Source organism: Lampetra fluviatilis, chromosome 24 (genome assembly GCF_964198595.1).
Source record: "Lampetra fluviatilis chromosome 24, kcLamFluv1.1, whole genome shotgun sequence".
In the NCBI taxonomy this organism is placed as follows: Eukaryota; Metazoa; Chordata; class Hyperoartia; order Petromyzontiformes; family Petromyzontidae; genus Lampetra; species Lampetra fluviatilis.
The window spans coordinates 10,935,620-10,961,114 of record NC_136298.1 but is presented as its reverse complement, the minus strand read 5'-3'; the positions used below and the strand labels follow the sequence as shown (position 1 = coordinate 10,961,114).

Here is a 25,495-nt window from a genome sequence, read left to right as displayed (position 1 = left end):
AGTGCAATCAGGCCACTCACGGCACGGCCGCCGCGCCGCTTACTTACCTGCCCCAACTCCTTATCATCCATCAGGCCGGCGCGCGCTGCCACCGCAAGCACTAATGAAGAGTGACTTCGCTTCGCCGAGCCTCGCCGGCCAAGTCGACAGCGGAGGCCCGCAGCTGAGCAATAGCAGCGCTCCCTCGCCTCAATAACGAACATTGGGGTGTTTTTTATATTTTTTTAAACGTTTAAACAGGCAAGTGACCGAGAGTCTTACCAACAACCCTATTCTCACTCATGAACCACTAACAAGGGCGACGGGTAAAGCTGTTTTGGCAGCTTCCTCCACTGAGGACGGCTCTGCGGCCTTGGTGAAAGCAGAGCGGAATTCACATCCTGGTACCGACGATGTTTCGAGAGCACCAGCCATGCCACATCAGCACCGCGAGAGCCCGGTGCCCGACCAATGTCCACCCCGGGGTCAGACCTTAACCAGATTCGCTCACCTCCACCACGTGGCTGTCATTGATCCACTTCGCGAGCAGCTTCTGCACCAGCTGGAACACCTGCTGGAGCACTACGACCACCTGCAATGGCGCGCGCACGCACAGACAGCAAGGAAGGCCGGCGCTTTACCGCACGCCGCGCGTCAGCGGCACAGCAGCACCTGTCCCGGGGCCGCACTGGGGGGGTTGCCTTGAAGGTCCGATTTGTGGTTTAAAAACGGTCAAACTGAAAATAATGGCAACGGTGAGGAGCAATGTCAGCCCCATAACGTGACGCCACGGCTCAATCGAGTGATGTGGAGCCCCAGTGGGGTGGACAACATCGAGGGGCTTCATGCAAAGCCATAAAAACGCCGGCATTCGAGCTCCCATTTTCACGTTGCACGGCACTAAGAGGATATTTCACAGCGGCCTTTAAACCTTAACTGCTTTGGTTGTAAATTGTTTCGTGATTATAATATTTTATATGGTGGTAAAGCAATTAAGAGTGAATAATTAACACTCTTGGCATTTTGAAAAAGGGGGTCATTTTGATTTACTCAGCTTTTCTAGGAGACATCCACTTTATAATGCTTGAATAAATCGACAAAATTGAAATTAGGTTTTTCAAAAGACTCTTAATGAAGCCCGTGCTGCCGGCATGAATACAAAACAGCTGCTTTAGAAGTAGTTGCCCTGAGGAACTCTGCATTTATAAGGTGGGCTTTTTTTTGGGAACTGTAACACCTTCTCTACCACCCCCGGTGGTCACACGTGTCCCTCCTCGCTGGTGCTGTACGTGAACCCGTCAACTCGAATTCACCAGCTTCTTTTGCTTAACAATTAAAGTAAGATGGTTATGGCAATCCCACGGAGACTTACAAAAGACCCAAATTGACGCGTCAAATTTTGAACAAGGCCCATTACCTGTGAGATGTGTTAATGAGCCAAAGGGTGCGTGCGCGCGTGCACGTGCGCTCGCGTGTGTGCGCGTGTGTGCACACAAAGACAATGGGAATGGTAGCGGAGGTAAAGGATGGCTCCGTTGTCACACAAATGCACCGCAGGGCTGTCCAATCAACATCGCGAGCGCTGCTCACTTTCCATACCACTGACCCCCCCACCTCCAGGGCGACATCAACCTTCCTCCTCCTCATAGGTCCAGACACCCCGAGCCACCCCCCCTGCCCCACCCCAATTGATAGACCTTCTGGAGGGAAAGGAGAGGATGGCGCGACAATGATCGTACAGATTTGGGTTTCGCGTCACTGCGGCGAAAAACATCTTCGTCCACGCGGGCGCTCGCGCTGCTGCGCTGCTCTCGAGTGACAACAGTCGGGGGCGGATGGGTTTTGGGGGGGGGAGGGTGGGGGCGGCCCGGGCAGAGGAGTGGGGAGAGGGCCCTTGCTGGCACGACGATCAGCCAAATTTGAGGGCAGTGCGAGTGAAACGAGGTGGCTTTCCCTTCCCTCCCTTCCCGCCCGATTCCCGACCCGGCGGCGACCTCGAGGCTCAGGTGGCACGAGGTGCCGAGGTGTCGCAGCACTGCCCTCGTCATCACACCCTGGAGGCAGTGGAGACAATTTGTGATGTGCTGGAATGGATTTTTGTGGTTAACGTTTCCCCCCCACCCTTCCTTCGACAATTCCAACTTTAATTTAGTTGTGGATTTCTTGAAAAATATAATTTTGTAATTAAAAACCATAAGAGCTGTGTTCAGGCTGTAGGGCTTGCAAGGCTGACCGCACAGCCTTTGCAGGCTATGCCCAACCAATTAATCACCGGCGTTCACCTCCGATCCGTTTGGCGAATTTCAGAGTGATGTTGACAGCACGTATCCTCACCTTTACTCCCTTCCAACGCCCACCACCACCCCCCCCCCCTTTTCCCACAACTCTTTCTAATCCCTCAGGTACGCTCCGCTTTGCCAACTTGCTGGCATCTCTCAGTGCCCGTCCGCCCGTCCGCCCGTCCATTCTCTCCTAGCGGTCCACCCGCCCGCCCGCCTGCCCGCCGCGCAGCATGAGCGAGAAAAGCAAAAATCCCCACAGGTTTCCCAACGCCGTACTTACTGGATTGGGTCCATCACCGGCCGGCTTACGCTTGGCCTCGGTCCCGTCGCGCTCGGAGTCAAGGCGACTGATATCCAAGGTGGTAAACAAATTGGACAAGAGACCCAAAATATGTATGATTGCTAGCTTACTGGATGGGTTTGGCTGCAAGGGAAGGTCATAAAAAACAAAAGCATGAGAGGGGAAAGAAAAAAACCAAAGAGAAACATGAGCAACTCAAATAAGTGTTTCAGTGCAGACAAATCAATTAAACCAAGTTAAAAAACTAACCGTCAATCAATGCAGGGAAAACCTTGTCACTCAAAAATGACTAAATGTAGAAAATTTAAATCATTTTGCAAACACTTTAAAGAAAACGAGTCACTTCGCAAAAATAATGCCAGTGGTATTTTAAATGATTATAAATACAAAAGAAATAACCACTTTAAAATACAATGCAATATTAACTCTACGAAAGGAAAAAAAATTACACGCTACTGAAAGCAGGCTTAACAAATACTTGAATATAATAAACAAACGATATACTTACGTGATGCCAAAAAACACACGCACACAAACAGCAGAAACTATGAACGAAATAAGTGAATCAACAAACTGTCAAAATACTAAATGAGCACCAAGGGAACAAATAATTCAAATAATGGGGCAATCATTATTGTGGGGTGGGAAGGGGGGGAAAGAAAATGTGTTAAAACCATTCCCAAGCAGCAGGAGGTATGCCAAGGATCTCTAACATGAAGCAAGGTGGAATCAAATGTAATGGCGGCATGGCATTCACTGCGATGTGCGTGAACATCGCACGGTTAACAGCGACATGTCTCGATTCTGTTTGCAGGCACACAGTCTCGGCACGGGTGAAACCCGATTGTGCGGTACACACTCACTCAAGACGCGCTCAGAAGGTGTGCGTCCGATCGAGCTCGTTTAGGTTACGGGATGATGCATTGAAACATCGCGCAATTACGCTCTGTTTCTATTATACTAAAAAAAAAACCCCACCGTTAGAGAGCTCACACGCTCCAGGCAATGTGAAAACGCAGGGTCAAATTTGGTCATCCATCATGCTCCGCACATTCGAGTTTCTGTTGCCATTCTACAATAACGGTCACGCGGGTTAATGTATCATGATGCCGGGCAGTGCATTTTTGCAAGCATTTGCCAAACATTTATGTGTATATAAAAATAAAAAAGCACCTCCGCACACAGGTACATATTTGATTTTTCCCGAGGCATGCACGAATCCGTCACGTGTCACCAAGTGTGGAACATTGATCCTTTCTTTGACGGGGGGGGGAGGCATGGGGCAGGGGAGACCATGGGGCAGAGCAAGCTCTAGGAATGCATTCGGCAAGGACGGAGAGAGATGCAGGTGTGCAAGAGGAACGCGGGAAGGACGGCATGGAGGACGTCTGCTAATACTATTTCAATTACATTTCCTGGCGAGCTTGTGTGACCACCCGCGGAGGGCTGCACAAATTCGAGCGAGCGCACGAGTCCGCCGCTAGCGCCATTATTACGCTTTTAACCCATTATCCGCTGCAGCTTGCCAAACCGCTTCGCAACAGACGTCGATAAAATAAAAACCGTGCGAGCCCTGGTGTCAGTGGTAAACGTCTCTCAGGCTCCGCGTATGGAAGTTCAGCTTCACGTGGCATCTCGCGATCAAGTGTGATGCGGTGGTAATTATACTATACGGCCGCAATAAGGGAATTGCAGGTGTCACGGTTTACATTGTGCTCTGGGACCACAATTCGCTGCAAGCAGCAGACAGGCAAAATTACAAGGCAGATGTTTTATTATTACTTCTAACACCCAGCTCCTTGTGGATATGTAGATACATATTAGCGGAATTACATTTGCTCCTTTGGAAGGTGAAAACTCTTTCAATATGTTCTACTTAATGTGCATTCTTATTATATACATTTGAATTTTTTTCGATGAAACATAGTCATTCCTATCGTACAAAGACATCGGAAAGAGTTTTACTTCCCAGTTGGACATAAGAAACGGCAATTCTGGGCGTTTCACCTAACCGTGGGCATTGGGCGACTTCTGCGCTCGGAATATTTCCGCGCGCGCAACGAGCTAACCGCCCCGACACCTGACAAGCATCGCGTCCGGTGATGCAACGGCGTGGTCTAATACAACTGTAATAATAAGAACAACCTCCATTTTATAAAGCGACTTTCACATCGAAGTACCTCAAAGGGTTCAATTGCAACCAAAGACGCTGAGGGTAGTCGTGAAAAGAAAAAAAACGAAAGCACGTAGCGGAGGAGGAAACTTAAGAGGAAGGTCCGGTGGGGCGCGGATGAAGCAAAGTAAAGACGAAATGGCGGCAGGCACGCAAAAGGCGAAGGCATGCTTGGGGAAGCGGGGTCTCGCTTAGGCCAAAAAAATAGATTTCATGATTATTATTTTCCCCTAATTGCACACCTGCTGCTGTTATAGTTAAAAATCCGATGCTCGAAAAGGCTTTCAAAATTTCAAGTGTGTTTTGCACAATAACGTCTCCGAAATATGTCAATAAGTGGAAAATGTGCGGCGTTGTTTTTCACCCGTATTGTTAGTCTGGAAATGGATGGGTCTGTGTTTTTTTTTTTGAGAGACCACCGATTTCATCCATCTGGTCATGCAAAGCAAATGTCATTATCTTTACTCTCATCAGCGGAAGCATTGTGGTCCTAATGGATCACACTGTACATTTGCTGGCTGCGGCCTCTGAGGCTGGATTAGCATGAACAGTTAATTAACAAAAACATTAAGCGCATTTTATGCTTCGGATACATCGATGTGTGTGTGCACATACATCGATTTATTTGCAGCAGATTTGATTTAGGAATTATATAATGCAAATATATATTTGTGCATTATGCAAAAACGTCATGCGCCAGATGGTGATTCCGGGCAAAGCGATGAATAATTTTTCGTTTGTTTATAACCTCTCCATCGCAGCCGATTAGCACAGCAGCCTTGCGTTCATCGGTTGTCTCGGCAGCCTCACAGGCATACCCCGCACGAGCCATACGGGCTTCATCCATAATTACCAATCTGACGAGCTTACAGAATTTACGTCGGAAGGAGGGAGGGGTAGATGCGGGATGGGGGAGGGGGGTGGGGGTGGAGGGGGATTGACTCGGGGCACGGTAATTCGTCCTAAGCGTACTGGAGAGATCCAGGGGTCGACAATGCCACTTGCCCGCCGGCAAAAACGAGATGGGAGTTAAAACGCAGAGCGCGGACTGTGGGCCGGGTCGGAGCAGACGGGCTACAATGGTGACCCCGTGCCGGTCCGGCCTCTGGCTGTGCATCACCGCAATAAAAATCCTGACAGCCGCCTCTTTTTGACGGGATGCACGAGCGCACCCTCGCTAAGGCGACAGATAAATTATCCCCTTCGCGGGTTACCTTCACAGCACCTGCCGAGCCTTGTAGGCACAAAGTAGCGTGGCAGACGCCCTCTCAATGCCACCAACATTAAGGACTGGCTTAAGACATGTCAGCCTGTCAGTACGGCTTGAGAGCGAGGAGTAAATGGTTTCATTTTTCTACGTAGGGGCACGCACCACACCGCCTTTAAGGCTCCGCAGCTGAACGCCAGTGGAAGCTGTCCAGTCCAATTCGACACAGGATTTCCTCTCCAGCGCAGTCGGCCGTAATCTTAAGGGAGGCCTCACCATCGCCGGCCAGGGCCAATGGCACGCTTCCCGCAGGCTTTACATAAAGAGCGCAAGCGGGATCCATTTTATACGGTCGGCCGCCACCATCAGCACCGCCGTACAACACTCATTTGATCCTGATTTAGAAACATTAAAAAAATGTAAACCCTCCTCAGTTGGAAGCTTTTTCTTGGCTACCACCACCCCCTGATTCAACACCCTGCGCGGCGGTACAGCTGTTCCATATTCACAGCCAAATGAATTATGTAAAGGTTGTGAATGCACTCGCTGCGAAGAGCTGGCGAAGGGCGATCAAAGGGGCCATGCGACAGGCAGGGACTGTCAATGTCACTGGGCCCATCGAGAAAATTGGGGCTATTTGCACCATCCGCAAGCGTTGCTTAACGTAACGTGAAACACGGCTGCATGACACGATGCCAATTACCGCCGTGAGCACTCATCATGGCCTAGAACGATGAGCATCGGCTCCGTCAGCAGCCAGCTTTACATCTGCCGACATGGCAATGCTATCGCGCATCCACGGCACATATTTGCGTATATAACCCAGTTGGCGTACCATTATATTTCTTAACAATAATTGTAACGACGAAGATAATGCTACGCTTGTGCCGTCTGCAATTCGCTTTATGCCCCGTGCGGAGAAAATGGTCCTAAAACCGCATTAGCCAGCGACTGCAGTGAAGAGAGCGAGCGAAATTACAAACAACTCGCTAATGAATCTCATCGGAAAAGCACATCTGCTACCCCACGTCTCACCGCATCAGCTGCCTCCTGCTCCCCCATTACACCCACAGCCCTGCGTACATTATACAACACAGCAGGGTAAAGGAATAAATTGGGGGGGAAAAAACCCTAGCCCCTTTTCGGATCATTAACCTGAACAGCAAGTCTTCAGCCGAATACGTGACCCCTGAAAAGGAAGATAAGGCGACAACACGCCAACAAAAACTATTTCATTCACGCTTTTTGCGGTCGGCGGGGAGGGTTGACGAGGAGCGGTGGTGGGGGGACAGGCGGACAGGGCAGGGAAGGAAGAACGGGAGCGGGATGGGAGCCAGGAGGGAGGTCCTGGGCGGAAACTCTGTGCGCTCGTTGCTACCACGGTAACTACGGGAGGGGTCCCTCGAAGCGTGGCGCTTTCTGTCGCCGGTCGGTTGTGAGGGGGGGGGGGGGGGGGGACACTCACCGGTTGCTCGGCCAGGCTCTCCAGCTGCTGGATGTGCGGGGTGAGCAGCGACTGCAGGTGCCCCAGGATCTCGGCGACGGGCAGTGGGGACAGCATCAGCCCCAGGGCCTGCATTAGCCACATGCATTGGCTGCTCTGTGGGCCCCGCGCACACCACAGCGCGTTCTCAACGTACGGAACTGGCAGTTTTGCACAACGCGGTCGTATGTGGGGGGGGGGGGAAACACAGTGCACATATACGCACAAAAACATAGACGGCCCCCTCCCCACAACCTTAACAAACTGTTGGGGGAAATGCTGTTAGCGAGCACCCATGAAGGTCGGGCACAGCACGCGAGGGGGTGGGTGGCTGGCACCAAAGCCAAGCCAATCGGGAGCGTTTGACAAAATAATGCCTGCTTCCCATATCTCTCTCTACACAAAATCGCAAGTTTTTTCACCACACCCCGCACGGCCTTCTGGGAGTGCAGTTGTAGGACAGGTTCAGACACTCCTTACCACAAATATTATCTGTGGCTGGATAAGCTAACCAAGGTAGTCATGTTCGTAGTGCAGTGTAATAACCACTGTGACACCCAACCAATATATAAAGAGCAAGGCAAAGACAAAGATCCTCCGCATAGCCTTAACAGACAGTTGGGGCAAGTGCTGTTAGCGAGCACCCATGAAGGTCGGCACGACACACAAGAGGGTGGGTGGCCAGCACCACGCCCGGATGCCTTTGTCTCCTTTGTAGCGATGTTTAGATAACACCAGGTACCCATTTGAGGTGACCTAGGGGAGGCCCAGGACCGATTCAGATACTCGTCACTGGTGTTGGCCTTGAGAGGGAATCAAACTCGAGTCGGGTCGTAGCTCAGTGCCCTAACCGGTACACTACTGCTGGTACACACGCATGCAAAGTAACAAAAATTCCTAACTTGGCCTCGTAGACAATGGGACATTTGCTGTTAGGAAGCACAATGCCCGATACATGGTCTTTCACAAATGCATTGAGTGTTTTGTTAAACATGCTCATCATATGCTGAGCACCGCCACAACCGCTGCCCATGACTGCACAGTCACAAACTATTACGCAAATATTTTAGCGATGATTTAAGCTGAACGAAAGGAAGTGTGGGTCAGCTCACAGGGTTGAGCCGGCAACGCTGAGAGATCCTGGGTTTGAACCCGAACAGAAACACAGATGATTAAAATTAGTTTTCAAGTATTGTCAGTTGATGGTCTCAGCCCGGTCACCAATGACTACACAATAAAAAGTGGGTTTTCATTTAAATTGGCCAAATTCCAGCTCGAAGGTTCGATTGACATGCTAGGAGCACTCTTTGCCGGGCATATAAAATATACGCCCCGAGTGTGGATACAGAGAACTAATGAAGAGACCTCGGACACAGTTCGGTGATGTCATCTTCAAGGTCATTCTCCCGACACAGGGTGATGCGCTGATAGCTGCCGAGTTTCCCAACGTATCGTAACACCTCCCACGACATGATGCCAATAGCAGGTGGAGTGCCATTTTGGGAAGAACAAAAAATCCAATTACACAAACCATTCCAGCAAAAAACAATTGCCCCCAAAACTCCCCAACAGACACCCAACAAGAGACATCCCAAAGCTGGAGTGCCTTTTCTCGAGGAGCGCTTTAGCATGCGAGTTGTGCTGCATTTAAAAACATGCATTTAGAGTGTATTTGGCTGATATTAATGTCAACATGATAAGCCACTTCGTTCAGCCGTAAATTGTGGCCAGGTCGCTTCTGAAAAAGAGCTATATTAGAACTCAGTGGGCCCTACCTGGTAAAATAAAAAATAGTTTTGATAGTTTAGTTTGCTCAGTGCTCCGTTTTGCTTCTGGAGGGGGCAGGGGGTGTACACATGCTCTGCCACATGTGGAGCGGGCGGCGGGGGGGGGTGCCGGCTTTTACATATCAGCTCTCCGGCACAGTCACACAGAACTCTCTTCTGAAGTGATCCATAAACCCCAGCCTTTGAGTGAGTACACAGAGCACACGTTCAACACCCTACCTACTCTGTGCACAGGATCTGTGTGGTGAATTGCAGAGGTCTGAGAAACTTCAAAACCTGCGGGGGGGGGGGGGGGCTGCGAAGTGGACGAGATGTGGCAGTAAAGCAACGTGGTTGTCAACTCGTGCGTGCGGAGCGCTCGGGCGTCAGCCTCTCCGGTGTATGCAGGTTGCCGCACGCACGCAAATAATTCACGAATGAAATCCGCTAAACATCCAAATGCAGTACTGCATTGAAAAAGAGTCTTGAGACCCCCTGATGATTAAAATAAAATGTCATTACCATGCATAGTGCCAAATCACACGGAGTAAAAACGACTAGTTTTTTTTACGAGACCTTGCAGTCACTTCAAACGTCAAAATACTGCAATTCCAATTTCCTGCAGAGCCCCGACAGTGTTGCACGTGGCGGTGCAGATTAGAAGGGAGTCTGCAGTGCCCTAAAAGCAGCTCCACAACTGCCTTCAATCAGCGTCAAAATATTGATCAAACCCAGGCTTCTGAAAGCGCACAGCAAGCCTCATTAGATAATTCACAGTCTGCGGAGGTACCAATTCCACCGGCCACCCATTTACAGGGCTTACAGCGCGTCAGACGAGCTTTACAAGGCCTGCTTTATGGAGCGCGGAGCGAGGGGGCCCTTCATTATTGCGCCCAATGCAGGTGAATGCATCAATTATTCATGAGCAGCGAGTGTGACAGCATGAGGGACAATGTCTCCCTAAGGGAGGGGGGGGGTAACCGAGAGGTGGGGGCTTATGGGTTAGGGGGGGGTGGCGCGAGGCTCCGAGCCCCCCCCCCTCCTCCGAGCGCATGACGAGGAAGCGCTGTGTGCGAGCGCGAGCGGGAATTCACTTTGCGTTTCCGTCCACGGCCGCCGGAGTGCGTGCACGGAAGGAAGCGTGGCGACTTTTCCGTGGCCTCCAGGGCGGCGGTGGTGGTCGTGGACCGCTCGCCGCGGGGATGCGGTCGCAGGAGCCCCCAAAGACCGCGGTAAAAACGCCAGCTGTTAATTACTTTGCTGCGGCAACAGCGGTAGCTAGGAGGGTACGGCTACGAGACGTAGATGCACGAGGTAATGAGCTCCTAATGATTGCTGTCACACGCACGTGAAAGCAGGTGTCATGCATTGATTCATAGCTATTTTCCACACCCCCACCCACCCCCGTGTTGAGGCATCCTCTTCTATGGTGTCCGCATTTCAGTGCCATTTATCCCCGCTCTGGGATCTCACCATTGAGTGGCACTGTCTGTGGGCCATGTTATATCAACAGTTTGGCTAATTACATTTTTATCAAATGCTCAGCAGCTCCAGAAACGTATATACTGTCTCTCGATTGTTGGAATGGATAAACTAAATTGTAGGCAAAAAAAGTGAGCGATAAAGCGACGCCAGGCAATTTTTACGCTAAGAATTTTAATTGGTGGAAAGGCACCGCCATTTCAGAGGCCTCTTACCGGTATACTTTTTGCTCATAACTTGAAGGAAAGAAATCCCGTGGGGTGAGCTAATTAGTTTACCACTTTATGAAATTGTCTCAAAAGCATCACAGTGTCAGGCGGCAACTGTGAGCAAAGGGGAAATGCTGTGCCCCCGAGGAGGGCGCACACATGAATCACTGCCGTAACACGCCTCCCAACAATTGCTCGAGAAAGGAAAAAAACAGAAATATCGAAAATGTAAAAAAAATAAGAATTGGATTTTTTGGGGTTTTTTTTAAGAGTGCAGAAATATGTTCGAATTGTGCTAATGGTGTGTTTTTCAAAAGTAGAATTTTTTTACATTTGGAACTCCCAACTAGCAGAGCATCACCCCGTGTATTGGTAATGGCACCAGATGATGAGGTCACAGAGTTATTCCTGATATCACTTCATTATGACATTTTATCTACATTCGGGGGAATATATTAAATATATTAGTGGTCGTCGTGTGTACCAAGTTAGCAATTCTCAGAACTGGAATCAAGTCGAATTGAATGAAGCATCTGGTTGAACATGATAGTGTTTTGTGCATTCATTGGTGATCAGACTGAGACCATCAGCTTGCCACATTGCAAACCTCCATATAATCACGGATGGCTGTATATAGAATTCAAACAAAGGATCTCACTTAGCGGTGCCGACTCTGAGCTCTGATAAGAGTATCATCCCTGCCAAGTCACCCGGGCCCACCTCCACAAATCATTTTCAGGAGAGTGGTTTCGCTATAATTTAGTCTCCAACAATAGAGAAACAATGAGTAAGTGTGTGCAGGTAGTGCAGAGAAACAGCTTCACCCAACCCACACAGCCCAGCAGCGAGTACGGCTCGTGAATAATTTATCTGCAGAGGCTCAGTGCGCTGTGCACAAGTTGGATCGTGTGAACTTACGAACATCACAGTGGGATATAATTAGGTAAAAACACCTTACAGGTATTGCAGTTCTCCCCCCCCCCCACCCTTGCACTTTTGGCATCCACTATAATTTTTCCAACTCTTTAAGGTGGCTGAAGTCCATGCTGCAACCCATTGCGGTGCAGAGAAGAAAGTGAGGGCTTGTGGGTAGAGAGAGTGGGGGTGGGGTGAATCTGGTGCCAGTGGTGGGCACTGCATTCCTGCCTCAAAAGCCTCCTCTGCACACGTTCACAACCCTGCGGGAATTGCTAATGAATAGCATGTGAAGACAACGCCCGTGGATGACGGAATTGACATAAGAACAATGCTTGACACTTGGTATACGCTGAACATCCCACCCCCCATCCCCCACCTCCTCCCACCCCCCCTCACCCCCCACCTCCCCTCACCCCCCACCTCCTCTCACCCCCCACCTCCTCCCACCCCCCACCTCCTCCCACCCCCACCCCCCACCTCCTCCCACCTCCTCCCACCCCCACCTCCTCCCACCCCCACCTCCTCCCACCCCCACCTCCTCCCACCCCCACCTCCTCCCACCCCCCACCTCCTCCCACCTCCTCCCACCTCCTCCCACCTTCACCTCCCCCCCCAAGTTACTGCCGCAATTCAAGCGTGACATCTCGACATGCGACACATGGTTGGTCTGACCCCATTTGGCATCACCGCCACTTAACGCCCGTGGACATCCACGCCACCTCCCCCTGCATCTCACGCAGGGTCAGTGGCCAAACACGATTGGTCACAGTCCAGAGGGAAGTTAGAGGAGAGAATTACCTTGTGAATCTGCTTCACGAGCACCTCCTGGTCGGTGAACAATGGTGGAGAGAAAAAACAAATACACAGGAGCACAGTCAAAATTGTGAAATGCACGATACATTGTACACGTACAGCCCTATTTTAAATCAAATGCTGAATTAGGGACTTGCCCGACGATATGCATAACAGTTATTTCACCATACTTTATCACGCTGGTCAGTGCGAGTTGAAGGCAGGGAACATAGATGTTGGAGCCGAGTACAGCACAACGACAGCTTTCGCAGCGCCGCTGCCTGCGGACAGCATAGCCCCGCAGTAGCCTCCGACGCCCCGTTCTGTGGCACGGCGGTAAACGCCCATCCAAGCGCTTCACAGGCTCAACACCTGCTGAGCTTCGGCGATCGGACGAGAGATCGGGGCCCATTCGGGGCAAATGTTTTACACCCCTGCCATCGGGCTATCCGTGCCCACTGGGATGGCGCTGCAAAAGGCAGAGGGTTCCCTAACACAGTGAGTGCAAACACCCTGATATGGATAATCCCAGCCTGATGATCAGCATTCCCAGGCTGTGTGCAGAAACCTATCGCTTACAATAAATACTCTTTGTTTAAACAACGACTACAAGAGTACTTAATTACATCACACCGGTCAACCTTAGCCTCAAGCACATCCATTGAATAAATAATACGGCCGCAGACAGGGAGACAACAGCCTTTGTAGGACAAACCAGACATGTCAACACAGTGACCTGGCAGTGTGCGAGCATACACACACGATTTAAAGCTTTCGTGACTGCAGGGATTCATTTCCTTGGTTCTTTCGGTAAAGTCACGTAGAATGGAAATAATAAAATAATAAAATAAAACATACTAAAATAATTCTCACGATGTTGCGTTGTGGCCGAAACGTCGTGAGAATTATTTTATTATGTTTTATTTTATTATTTCCATTCTACGTGACTTTACCGAAAGAACCAAGAAGACATACAAGCACGCATGTTAAGAGTGCAGCCGTGAGCATGAGGGCAGCTCGCGTAATGAGACATCGATTATAATTGATTCGTACACATGCTACTATGCATAGAATTAATTATTTACTCTGCATCCACATAATACGCAAATGTAACATTTTTGGAAATGGCGGGAACAACAGGGGGCAATACAAACGAGACAGACGAGACTAACAGACGGAGGAAATACACTGCGAGACAGAACACAGGTGATAAAGTAGATATAATTGAATAGCCAATTCTCGAATAGAATTGTGACTGTGAATCGAGACATATCATAACTTGTGGAGGTTGGGTACGGTGGGTGAATGATTGTAGGCTCACATGCCAGATGCAACAACAACAAGACACTAATAGATTCCATTACCGACTAAAATCATTTCGCCAAATTGTAACAATTTCACAAATGGCACCAGGTTAAGTGGTTTTAGTCATTCCATGCCACTGGTGTGCTTAAATTATCGTCAATCACCATCACAACGATTAAAGTTACCGCAGGAAGAAAGCCTCCTTAGACAGCTTCCATCTCTCACAGTCCTGCGATGTTGCAATCATCTCTCAGTGTGCGTGTGTGTATGCATGTCCCAGTGTGGTACAAGGTGTTCCACTTATAGTTACCCCACAAAACGGAGAGAGAAGTAACAGAGAAAATAACATGTTCAATGAAAGTCTCTAAATGTATCCCCACCAATCTTAAAAAGACTCATTACGTTTTTAAGCGCGAGTCGAACAAAGCCCCGGTCCGATTTGCTTTCAGCGTTCAATGACGCTCGTTATGAAGCCCTAAGGGCAGATGGTGGGACATTGTTTGGGCAGACCTTGAAAGCCGCGTGTTTACTATGCAGCCAGAGCAGGGGGTATAGAAGCATTGGGGAGGTGCGGCTGCATCCCTCGGCTTTGGCCACGATGATGACATCTTTGATCTCGAGAAATAAATGGGGTATCTAGAAAGGGATCACCCCATATACATCTCTCCCTCTTGGGGGATGAACCCCCGGGGGGGGGGGGGTGAGAGGGGGGGGCTAACCTGCGACACGGCCATGATGCTGGGCGCGTAGGGGCCCAGGTCGTGCTTGCACTCGCGACACAGCTTCTTGAGCGTGGAGACGCTGGAGATGGACAGCTCCGGGTTGGCCAGCGCTTGCAGCACGAGGGGCAGCACCCCCGTCAGCATCACGGGGTGGTCGGCGAGCCACTCCGCCAGTGCACCTGAACACCCGAAGCACGTGGCAGAGGTCGCAACCAGGTACCCGATACCCGTACCCTACCGCACCTCCCTAACGGGTACCCGTTTGCGACCCTGGTGCGGCCGGGTACGGGTAGGCCGTGAGTCACTGGTGAGTAACCGTTTGTCACTCATTTCCCAACGTCTTGTCTCTTCTCACAATTAAAGTTCCTAGAATCAACCCACCCGCGCCTGCAACATGGCTTCATCCCAGAGGTCGTAATCGGGTACCCGATACCCGTACCCTACCCGTACCCGGCTACCCGTACCCGGCCGGGTATCGGGTACCGTACCCGATACCGGGCCGGGTACGGGTACCCGTTTGCGACCCTGGTGCGGCCGGGTATGGGTACGGGTAAGAAATCAAAACCCGTTTGCGACCTCTGGCACGTGGGCACACGGTGTGTCGGCACGCGCCGTGTTTCCCCCTCCCAAAGGGGAAGGGCCCCCAAGGCTCCCGATGGTCGAATGACGGCGTGCGGCTGCATTACACATTCTGTGTGAATAATAATTGACATTTGTGAGGTGCATTTCGTCCGCAGATCCCCATGCACCGTGTATGGAAAGCAGGAATTAAACAGAACCTGCGGAGTAAACGGCCAGAACTCGTGGGTGATGGCCAGTTTAAAGAGGCGAGTTTTCAAAACAGATCTAAAATATATCGAACGATTACTGAATGGTGTGAGAATGAACAGAAATGAACAAAAATCACCCCGCGCAAAAAATAACACGATTTCATTTGAAGGGGGCAAAAGGATATACAACAAAATCAATGTTTTGACTGACAGGTCTTACTCAATGGAGTATATATCAACAAAGGTCATATGAGAAAAGCACCAAAAATCTCTCAAATCAATTGTGGATTAGCTCTTTGTCCGACTGATGCCTTCAAATCCAGCGCTGGCTAGGTAAAGTGAGTGTGGCAGGTCACATACAACAATGCACACTTACTCATGTTGGTAAGTCAAGATAAACAGAGTTCCATGTCCATTACTCTTTATTTTGGCTCATTTTAGTGAGCAACTGATTCCGTTAGATAGACAAGCATTGATGAATCGTCTGATTATTTAAAATTCGTAAATGTTGTATGCAATTGGTTCACGTAACCCCTGCTGCCACAAGAGGCGCTACATTCACCACAATAACAAAGGTAAATTATTGAATCAAATCATGACACTTCTGCTGGATATGGATAATGCACAAAATGAATGAAAAACATCACCACCACTTGATACAATAAAAATATAACGAGGCTAACTTTAGACAATGGGCTTTCTTCCGAGGCGAGAGAGAGAGAGGGCACAGGCAGAAAATGTTGACAAGACACGGCGGGGTGCCGCCTGCATAACATTGTGAATATTTGAGATAGCCGATATCTGGAGGCAGGCAAGGCACCACATGGAGATACCGAGCTGTGGAACGGCGGCGTTGGGAGGGCTGCCGGAACCGATAGGTAATAGTTCCAGCAATTTGGCGGTCGGCACTGGCAAGCGCGCATGTGCACGTGCCGACTACACGTGCCGGCTACACGCGCGGGCTTCACGCGCCGGCTTCACGCGCCGGCTTCACGCGCGGGGTACACGCGCGGGCTACACGCGCCGGCTTCACGCGCGGGCTACACGCGCGGGCTACACGCGGCGGCTTCACGCGGCGGCTTCACGCGCCGGCTTCACGCGCCGGCTTCACGCGCCGGCTTCACGCGCCGGCTTCACGCGCGGGCTTCACGCGCCGGCTTCACGCGCGGGCTTCACGCGCGGGCTTCACGCGCCGGCTTCACGCGCCGGCTTCACGCGCCGGCTTCACGCGCCGGCTTCACGCGCCGGCTTCACGCGCCGGCTTCACGCGCCGGCTTCACGCGCCGGCTTCACGCGCCGGCTTCACGCGCCGGCTTCACGCGCGGGCTTCACGCGCCGGCTTCACGCGCGGGCTACACGTGCGGGCTACACGTGGCAGCTTCACGCGCCGGCTTCACGTGGCAGCTTCACGCGCCGGCTTCACGCGCCGGCTTCATGCGCGGGCTACACGCGCGGGCTACACGCGCGGGCTACACGCGCCGGCTACACGTGCCGTGCACGCTCGTGGAGGCACTGTACGCCGAGACGCATCGCGGCCCCCACAGCCCGTGGGGGATAGCGGCGGAGCCAATAGCGAGGAGGCAGCTGCCATAGCGACAGCCGGCTCCGCGGCAAAGACAGCTGGGATCAGGTCAATGAAGAGAGTGGGGGGGGGGGGTGGAAATTCAAGGAAATCTTGTGCTATACGGAAAGACATGATTGCGGCCACATTGCCTCAAATAAGCATGTCCAAGTGGTCATGACTATATTCATTTTGACAGCTGCCGCCTTTGCTGTGGACATGCACGGAGGAGAGAATATCGAGATGTCAAAATTAGTTCTCAGGCGCGCGATCCTTTTCTTTATGAAGGTACAATAAATATCACCGACTCGGCACGGTGAGCTATAACCGGGGCGAGGAAGGCAGCTGATGTCCACAATAAATAATGTCCTTAACATATTAGGAAATAACGAGTCTAATTTATTCCAACTAATTAAAGGAGATTAGAGTGTCTGGGCTGTAATGCAGGGTCACAAATTGAGATCATCAACGCGGCACACGAATTAAACAGCAAGCCGTCGCAATGCATTTCCGTGCAATATTTCACGTGAAACTGTGCGCGCTTCTATCATTCACAACTAAAGCACCTGCGCTGGGTGCTCGGTAACCTTTGGGTGCAAGGTTCCTCTGCACAGCTCAAAACGGTTTGCAACAACAGCAACGATTTAACAAGCCTATGTAAGGAATAAAAAAAAATAATGATGGGACCATTACTAATAGGGGTTTCCCCCTTTTTTCTGGCAACAAAACTGACACCTTTTGCAAGGAATCATGTTTACATTAACCACAATACTTGCAGTCAAATGCAAACAAAAACACAATACTCTGATCATTTATACATTGTCCTTGAAACTGATTGGTCCACACCAGACAGCTTTCTTTAGAGCTTAGTCTCATATGGTGTTCAACCAGATGACGCCAAAAGGCGCACACAGTTCAAAGACAACGCACCATCAGAGTAATGAGAGCTCGGGGTGAGCAGCTACATCATGGGACCTCCTTTGCCAGTAGCAAATGCATAAATTATCAGAGTATTGTTTTTGTTTGCATTTGACTGCAGGTATTGTGGTTAATGTAAACATGATTCCTTGCAAAAGGTGTCAGTTTTGTTGCCAGAAAGAAGGGGGAAACCCCTATTAGTATATTTTGGTACTGGCAAAGGAGGTCCCACGATGATGGGACCATTGTTTAACACCGCTGAATCTAAATTTAAAGGGCACGGTTACATAAATTTGAAACTAAAAATATAAAAGCGTGAAAATAATAATAATACACACAATCGTGAGAGCAAAAATAAAGATAATCCCGTGCTGCTAGTGGCTGACGAGCAGCCCGGGCAGGCCGCGGCGGAGACGGGTGAAACGGTGGAGCACTCGGTTCCAATTAGGCACCCGTATAATTAACGAGGCATGTGTTGCGCTGGGGCAGGAAAATTACACGTCCAACGGACACCATTTACAAATTCTCTTTCGCAAGAAAAACACATCGCTTTCAAAGCCTGCGCCTCGAGCGTTGATGTAACTCGGCTAAAAATACGTTTGCTGGCAACGAGTTGCTTTAATTTTAATTGGTCTTTGCTATTTTAAACATGCAATGCACCGCGCTGGAATTGATTTATTGGCGTAATGTCTCTCCTGGAACCCCAAGTGATGAAAAAAAACATTACACGAGGGGTTAGGTTCTCTATTTGTGTTTCGGCCACAGCTATGCGTAGAATTAATCTGCCGTTCACAAGGTGACGTTACATTAGCGGTGCAGCAGCTGGTATATTAAATGCAGTACCTGGTATTTAGCCGACAATCCACAGAGTGTCCATGAAACACCAATCTGCCTGACAACGTTCTGTATATTCCCTGCACTACACACAGGACATGGTGAATATGGATTTTTTTTTAGCTCTTTTTTTTGCGGAATACCATTCGGAGCGCACGCTCAAATTATAAATAATTTCAGCGGCACGCGCAATCGCCCGGGCCACGCGTTGGCTCATTTGCTTATCATTGCTAATAGATGCAGTCTGCGCTCCACTATCCATGCAACTGAACGTACATGGCAAACTCCACTCACAAAAGCGAAGTGATTTGGAGAACACTGGGTGATTCGGGGCAATAGCGACATTGTGTAATTTCGCAGTCTGTAATTTCAGCAGCGTGCAAACAGTCTGACCATTTGACCTTTTTCGCCGGCATAATTTTATTTTCTCCCCCACCTGCCGCGTGTGACAGCCTTCGCGAGGTTTCACAAATCGTGCCAAGAGGCGAATTTTTGCCCCCGATTATTTTCATGGTGCGGTGCATCCCGGTACAGGTTTGAGCCCGACCAAATTTTTTGTCAAATCCAACACAACCGCCAAGCCACCCCAACCACGCTTCGATATTCGCACCGCAGTGCGCGACACGGATGGCCACGAGCGGCGAGGCCAATCCCGTTTCTTTCTTTTACTACGGCAAAAGCCGCCGAGGTTAGTGCAAGGGACGCCGAAGAGGGCATTGGCCAGCGCTCACGGGGCAGACGCGGGGCTTGCAACGCGCTGTCCGCGCATCACCGGGTCGCGGCGCCTGTGGCCATAACCGAGTGCCGTAGCGTGTGCTCGTGCGCTCGGCGAGGCTGGCTCGAGAACTCTGCAGTCGTGCAGGCTCATTAGCGCCGCGCGCAGTGTTTGCTTTTTGCCGCATCCATAATTTAGAGGGATTTGAGGAAATTGGGAAGGACAATAGACCGTTTACCTTCAAGTCTGTTAGTGTTAAGAGCAGAAGTCACATGTTACGCACGTTCAGCAGAAATAGGTACGCTGTGTATACCTGGCATATGTAAATACTTGTAAGTTAATTAATTTAGTGTATGCTATTTCACAGTTAAGGTTTTCAGTCGGGGTGGAATGATTCACTTGAGAAAATGAGGAGTCTCGATCCATGTGTTCGATTCAAATTTGTTTTACAATTCCGTGAGTGGCTGTGCCTCTATTGGCTGCTGCATCACATGAACCGATTATAAACAACATAAATAACATGAAAAACATTGATGCATGCCATCATGGGATGAGGAATGGATATTAGCCGGTGCATCTTTACAACGCGAGTGGTCCACAAAAAGCAGAAGATGACATAACCACTCTCTTGTATACACGCAGAGGTTCACTGCACATTTTGATAATTATTTTAAACAATACACGAGCCGAACAAATTCTTTTTGGGCGAATAGATTGGACATGACAGGGTCCTGTAAAATTTAAATGAGCAGCCTGGTAATGTCAAACGGGGGGGCTTGTCCCTACGCTGGGCGAAATGCAAATGCGAGGATCAATGCACAATTCTAACCAAGTGTGAAATGAATTTGCGCGGCAGATACGGAGGTCGGTCGGTACTAATCCCCCATTTTTTCTTTTCTCGATTCCCTTTTCAGTCACCGGCATTTGCCGAACAATAATAGTGTGCGTGTGTTTTTTATTTTACACAGCAACGCCGACTGTTAAAAACCATCAACTCATTCGTCATTGAAACGCCGCAACAAAAAAACCGACGCAGCGAAGGGATGTGATAGAAAACGAACCCCCTAAACTCGCTGGCGCGCCTCAAGACACCGAGGCTGCGCCTCCGAGCGCCACCCAAACGATGCCCACCCGCCGAGCCAATAATCTGCACTCTAGCAGAGAATAAATGTTCGAGCGTTGCGTTTACCTATTACGGGCTGCGTCTTGGAGCGCATTATAGGTGCGTATAACATTACAGCTTCCCATCTGCTTCCCATGTTCCGCAATTGACAGGGGCTGCTGCCGGGAGGGAGCGGGGGGGGGTGGAGACAATAAACCAGCCTGGCAGCACTCAAAGGGCGGCGCCCGTTCGCAAGGATAATCTGGTCAGAACACTGGATTCAATGGCTTAGTTGGGTAAATAGCATCAAGGGACCTTCATACCGTTTAATAAAAGGGGAACTGGAACAATGCGATGACTCGCAGCCAGCGATTCTACGGCAAGACAAAGAGTTAAATCCGCACACATGGCAAAGGCAACGCGATCTTCCTACCGAGCATAATGCTACGATAACAAGCCGATGTAACGAGCGGTATTCCTCAATCCTCAAGGACAAGGCTACCCGCTCTGATTCATCATTTACATTGAGGTGCATCTTGGGGGCACAGTCCACTGCGGCCTCTTCACTGTGGCTCGTCAACAATGGCATCCAAGGCAAACCCCCCTCTTTTCCACAATCGCGGACAAAAGAGCCGCGGATTCGACGATGGACAAGGAACGCGCGGCACGGCCGCACCGCCGATTTTGTGCGCGCGTAAGCACATCCCCGTTGATGCTCCAAAGCACCGACGCAAACGCACATGCATCAGCACACGTGCCCTTCAGACACAAGCCATTCGTTCTCCGCTGCACCTTCGCGGCAACCGGGAAAAAAAAAAAACACATTCCTCAGCAGAGGTCAGTCCTGCAAACATTGTGGCAAAGCGAGCTCATCGGCATTTTACAGAAAACTTTTGTTTTCTTTTCACAACAAAAACACGGCAATCCCGTCAAAAGTAAAAAAAAAGCACACGTGATAAAAATAATGCCTTTGTAGCTGGCTTTCAATGCACCTCTTTTTACCGTGCAAATCGAATCCGACTGCACAGGCCACGGGGCGGCTTCATGCCGCCAGAATCGGCTTGCGGCGCTTCAAAAGGGAGAGGGGGCATGCATTTTGCAGAATCACCCAAAGCAGCTTTTCTGCCGGTACTGATGGAGACCTCGAGGCGGTAGTACTGAGCAGAGCGAGCCTGCGTGCTTCCTTGGCAAAGGGCCTGGTTGCCAGGCAATTGTCTCCACTTGCAAAAACCAGGGAGGCGAGGGAGGGAACGGGTTGGTGTGAAGGTTTCAAATCCCCCCCCCCCCTACCTCTGGGGGCTATGCACAGCCCCAGGCTGCAATTTGTCTTTGCTGTCGTTGCTTTATATTTTTTTGTACGTTAGAGGTCACCAAGGCATGTCCATTAAACATTTTTTTATAGTGTAAAATAGAGAAGCCTATATCATATATATACAGCATGTGGGGCTTTTTTCCTCAGAACTACAACAACAACAAAAATTCTGGACACTTTTTTTGTTGCAAGAAAAATTAAGGTCAATATTTCTGACAACGGAAAAGCCAGTGGTACTGCACGCAGAATAAAATTACGATTTAAAAAGTGAAGATGCAGAGACACGTACACATAGCAGAGGTATATTACGGATGCATCGATTCATCTAATCTTATTGCAAATGTAATAATTAATGTTTTTCAGTGTGTTCACTGGATCCCTGCAGCCACAAGTGGTGCTACATTCACCACAGTAATACAAATAATAAGATTCTGAAATCAAATTGTGACCCGGAATTGTGACAAATTCTGGAATAACGGAGCCAGAGGGGGGAATAATTGCACCCGCATTATAGAACACAAACAGGCGTGCCCGTAAGGGCAACATTAATAAAGTAAAACCATCCCTGCCAATGAGCATGAATGGAGGCTGACAAACGCCCATTAGCGGTCTCGCACTGGGCTTGCGGAAGAACAGGCAAGAAGCAGACGCCGCCGATGAGCGAGGTGGACCGACGGCTTGAAATGAGTACGGCTTAAAAGAGAGAGAACGTAAGCCGACGGGAGACGATCGCCATCACCAGCCAAAGGAAGGGGTGTAAGAAGTTCGTCCAGCCTAATGAGCAGCCCCAATGACTGACAGAAGAGACAGATAGAGAGTTTAAGTTTGGGATTTGCTGAAGGGCTTCAGCCTCGCAAGTGCCCAGAGACTCTGCTCAAGGCTGTCCCTGGGATTTATTGGTAAACCGCTCCAGACCTTTATGGATGCCCTGGGACTCATAGGAACACCAACGGCTGTCCCCGGGACTATTGTTGGTGCTGAACTCCTCTAGTTGCTGTGCCACGGTGTTTCTCCCTCTCGTGTGTTTCTCTGCACCCATCCTACCAACCCCCCCCCACCCCCCCGTCGCTTCCACTCCATATATTCGAACGTATTTTTTCAAGCACCATGATGAGATGCTACAAAAATACTAATTGTTGTCCATTTAAGACAAAGGCTTTCACGAGCAATATTATGCCTGATAAAAGTTTTTTGGGTTAGATCGCGTAAATAGAAATGTGTCGTTAACCCACCACTATCCCGCACAGTCGATTATTAAAGTTCATCACGTAAACAAAACATGCCAATGAGTTACTACTTCAGCGCACAGGTGTGTTCAAGAGCAAACAACATTTACAATTTGAGTATGACGTTTTGCTGGTGATTACAACCAGCTTCTTCAGGCGATTTGTCAGAAATGTGAAGGAGCCTTGCTGTTTCGGTCTTAAAAACACCTTAAGTACCGACTAATTTTTGTTTTTGTTGTAAGAGAGAGAGAGGCTTAGAGTGCCCATGCCTCCGACCGGCGCTTACCGATTGTGAACATGATGGTGTCAGCCAGCTGCACATTGCCCACGGTGATGCGCGGGATGAGGCCGATGAGTCCCGGGATAACGTCCGAGTCGTTGACGTCCAGAGTCTCCGCGATGGACTGGAACCCGTAGAGGAAGGCTTCCGTTTGCTGCAACAGGGCAAACGTTAGCCACTTGGTGCTGGGCTGATGTGAACCGTCATGAACCGTAAGGACAACAATCGTAATAATAATAACGCTCCGCTGTTTACCAAGGAAAGCCTCAGCAAGGTCTCACCAAGTTTTGTTCATTCCATTCATGAGCGGTTGGCGTGTGGGAGGGAACTCGAGTACTGTACCTGGAGAAAACCCACAAGTAGCCGGGGGCAACACTCAAAGCTTCGCATAAATGGATTCAAGAATCCTTGCCCATCGTGAATTTTTATTCACTAAAGAGTACTGTCTGAATGGCTGCTTTCAAGTTAAGATGCTACTGCTGTTGAGGTAGCATTTGCCATCTTGGGCATTTATATCCATTAGCTTTGCTTTATTAAGATTTAAGTCTTTCACATTTTAAGTCAAAATGTATAGCCCCTTTTCAAACAGTTTTTGCGGTTATATTTTGGATTGCCAATTACATGATGTATTGCGATTGCTAATAGCATTGCATTTATTTTATATTGGGTGCAATAGGGCGACTGGGTCGTAGGCCGACGCGGTATTGTGTGTGTGTGTGCGAGCACGGGTGCCCAACACACGGACGAATAAAAACCACAAGAGTAGCAATAATATCGAAAGGACCGAGCGAAAAGCACGATAGATCAAGCTTACGTGGTTAAACTAACGATAGATCAAACCTCAGTTGTATTACAGTGTGAATTAAATATGGGAATTATATATTATCGCTGAAGGGCTTTGCATGCCTTAGGATGCCCTGGGACAGTTTTCCCTCAGCAATGTTTCACTTCGCAGCCACAATGCATAGCCCAAGGAAGCAACAATAAATACAGACAACTGCTCCGACACAGTTGATCAATTTGTTTAACTCGTTAATAATGAAAGCTTCGAAGCATCGACATCTAAATGCCACCCAACGTTATTTATTCGCAAAAATAACCAACCTGCAACTGACACTTAACGGAGCGACGCGCATTTCAATGAAGTGAAAAACAAAATAGGGCGATAAGCAAAACAAATCGAATGAACCTAGGAAACTAATTTCTCAAAGAGTACAATAGACACAGCTTTTAAAAGGGAGCATTTCAGGACGCGTCCCATATCACTCGCAGTCAATGTAATGAATCAATGTTTTAATTTACCCACATTGAAGTAAATGTCACAAAAATTGTTGGAGAAAATCCAACAGTGGGGGACCAGAGGCCTGTCACATTCATAACTGATAATAAAACAAATCAGAATTTCTCAAAGAGAAGAAAATGACAAGCAGAGAGAGTGTTGTTTATCTGTGATGGAGACACGAGTCTTCAAATTTAGCACAACTCATGTGTATGCACATAGTGAACAAAAAAATGTTATAATCCAATTGGCCTATTGTCTTTGAAGAACAATGTTTTCAAGCAGCTTTTCAGTAAGCAAACTCTGGACCAGTTTTGACCTCGTGGGTCTCATCGGCAGAGTCGGGATAAAGTTATGCTTATGAACGTCTGCTTATTATGGATTTACCCATAATGCTCCGCAACAAAGCATAAATGAGTTTGTTTACAAGCCTTCTATAATTACATGAGTTTCAAGGGCCACATTCTATGATCCTCGGTGCCTTGTTATTTAGAAAAATGCTGCGGCACAAGTTAAGAAAATTAATTCCACAGTCATCAGCTCGCAAAGACAGCAAGGCTCTTTAATCTCAGCTGGAAGCCGGCCCCCCGCACAACGACTTTCTCATCTGTTTGTGCAAAGTAATTATCTTCGGCTGAACATCCCGAAAAGGTTTTCTTGATTTTTTTTTGGTTCCATATCACGGACGTCAGCTCGCTTCTCTCTGACAAGAAGCCGCGATTCAGCACTTTGTGGAAAGCGATACACCGGGTAATAGCGTCGGTTTCATCTCAGAGATTGCGTGGTGATTTACAGAAAATCAGTACCGTTCGTGAAAAATGGGGTAAATCACTGGTGCTTTGTTTTTTTAAAGCAGATGCCTTACGAATAAATGCGATC

At 49.2% G+C, this 25,495-nt stretch overlaps 1 protein-coding gene across 1 annotated transcript in view; it reads right to left on the bottom strand.

Moving 5' to 3' along the window:
- Nucleotides 1-25,495, bottom strand: part of IPO13 (importin 13) — a 70,898-nt gene that overhangs the window by 11,751 nt on the left and 33,652 nt on the right. Inside the window, exons 9-14 of the mRNA XM_078867678.1 lie at nt 23,344-23,491; nt 14,617-14,798; nt 12,599-12,625; nt 7,408-7,542; nt 2,542-2,685; nt 491-571 (exon numbers count right to left, since the gene is read on the bottom strand). Of these exons, the coding sequence (XP_078723804.1) occupies nt 491-571; nt 2,542-2,685; nt 7,408-7,542; nt 12,599-12,625; nt 14,617-14,798; nt 23,344-23,491 (717 nt within the window). The remainder of the gene's footprint in view (nt 1-490; nt 572-2,541; nt 2,686-7,407; nt 7,543-12,598; nt 12,626-14,616; nt 14,799-23,343; nt 23,492-25,495) is intronic.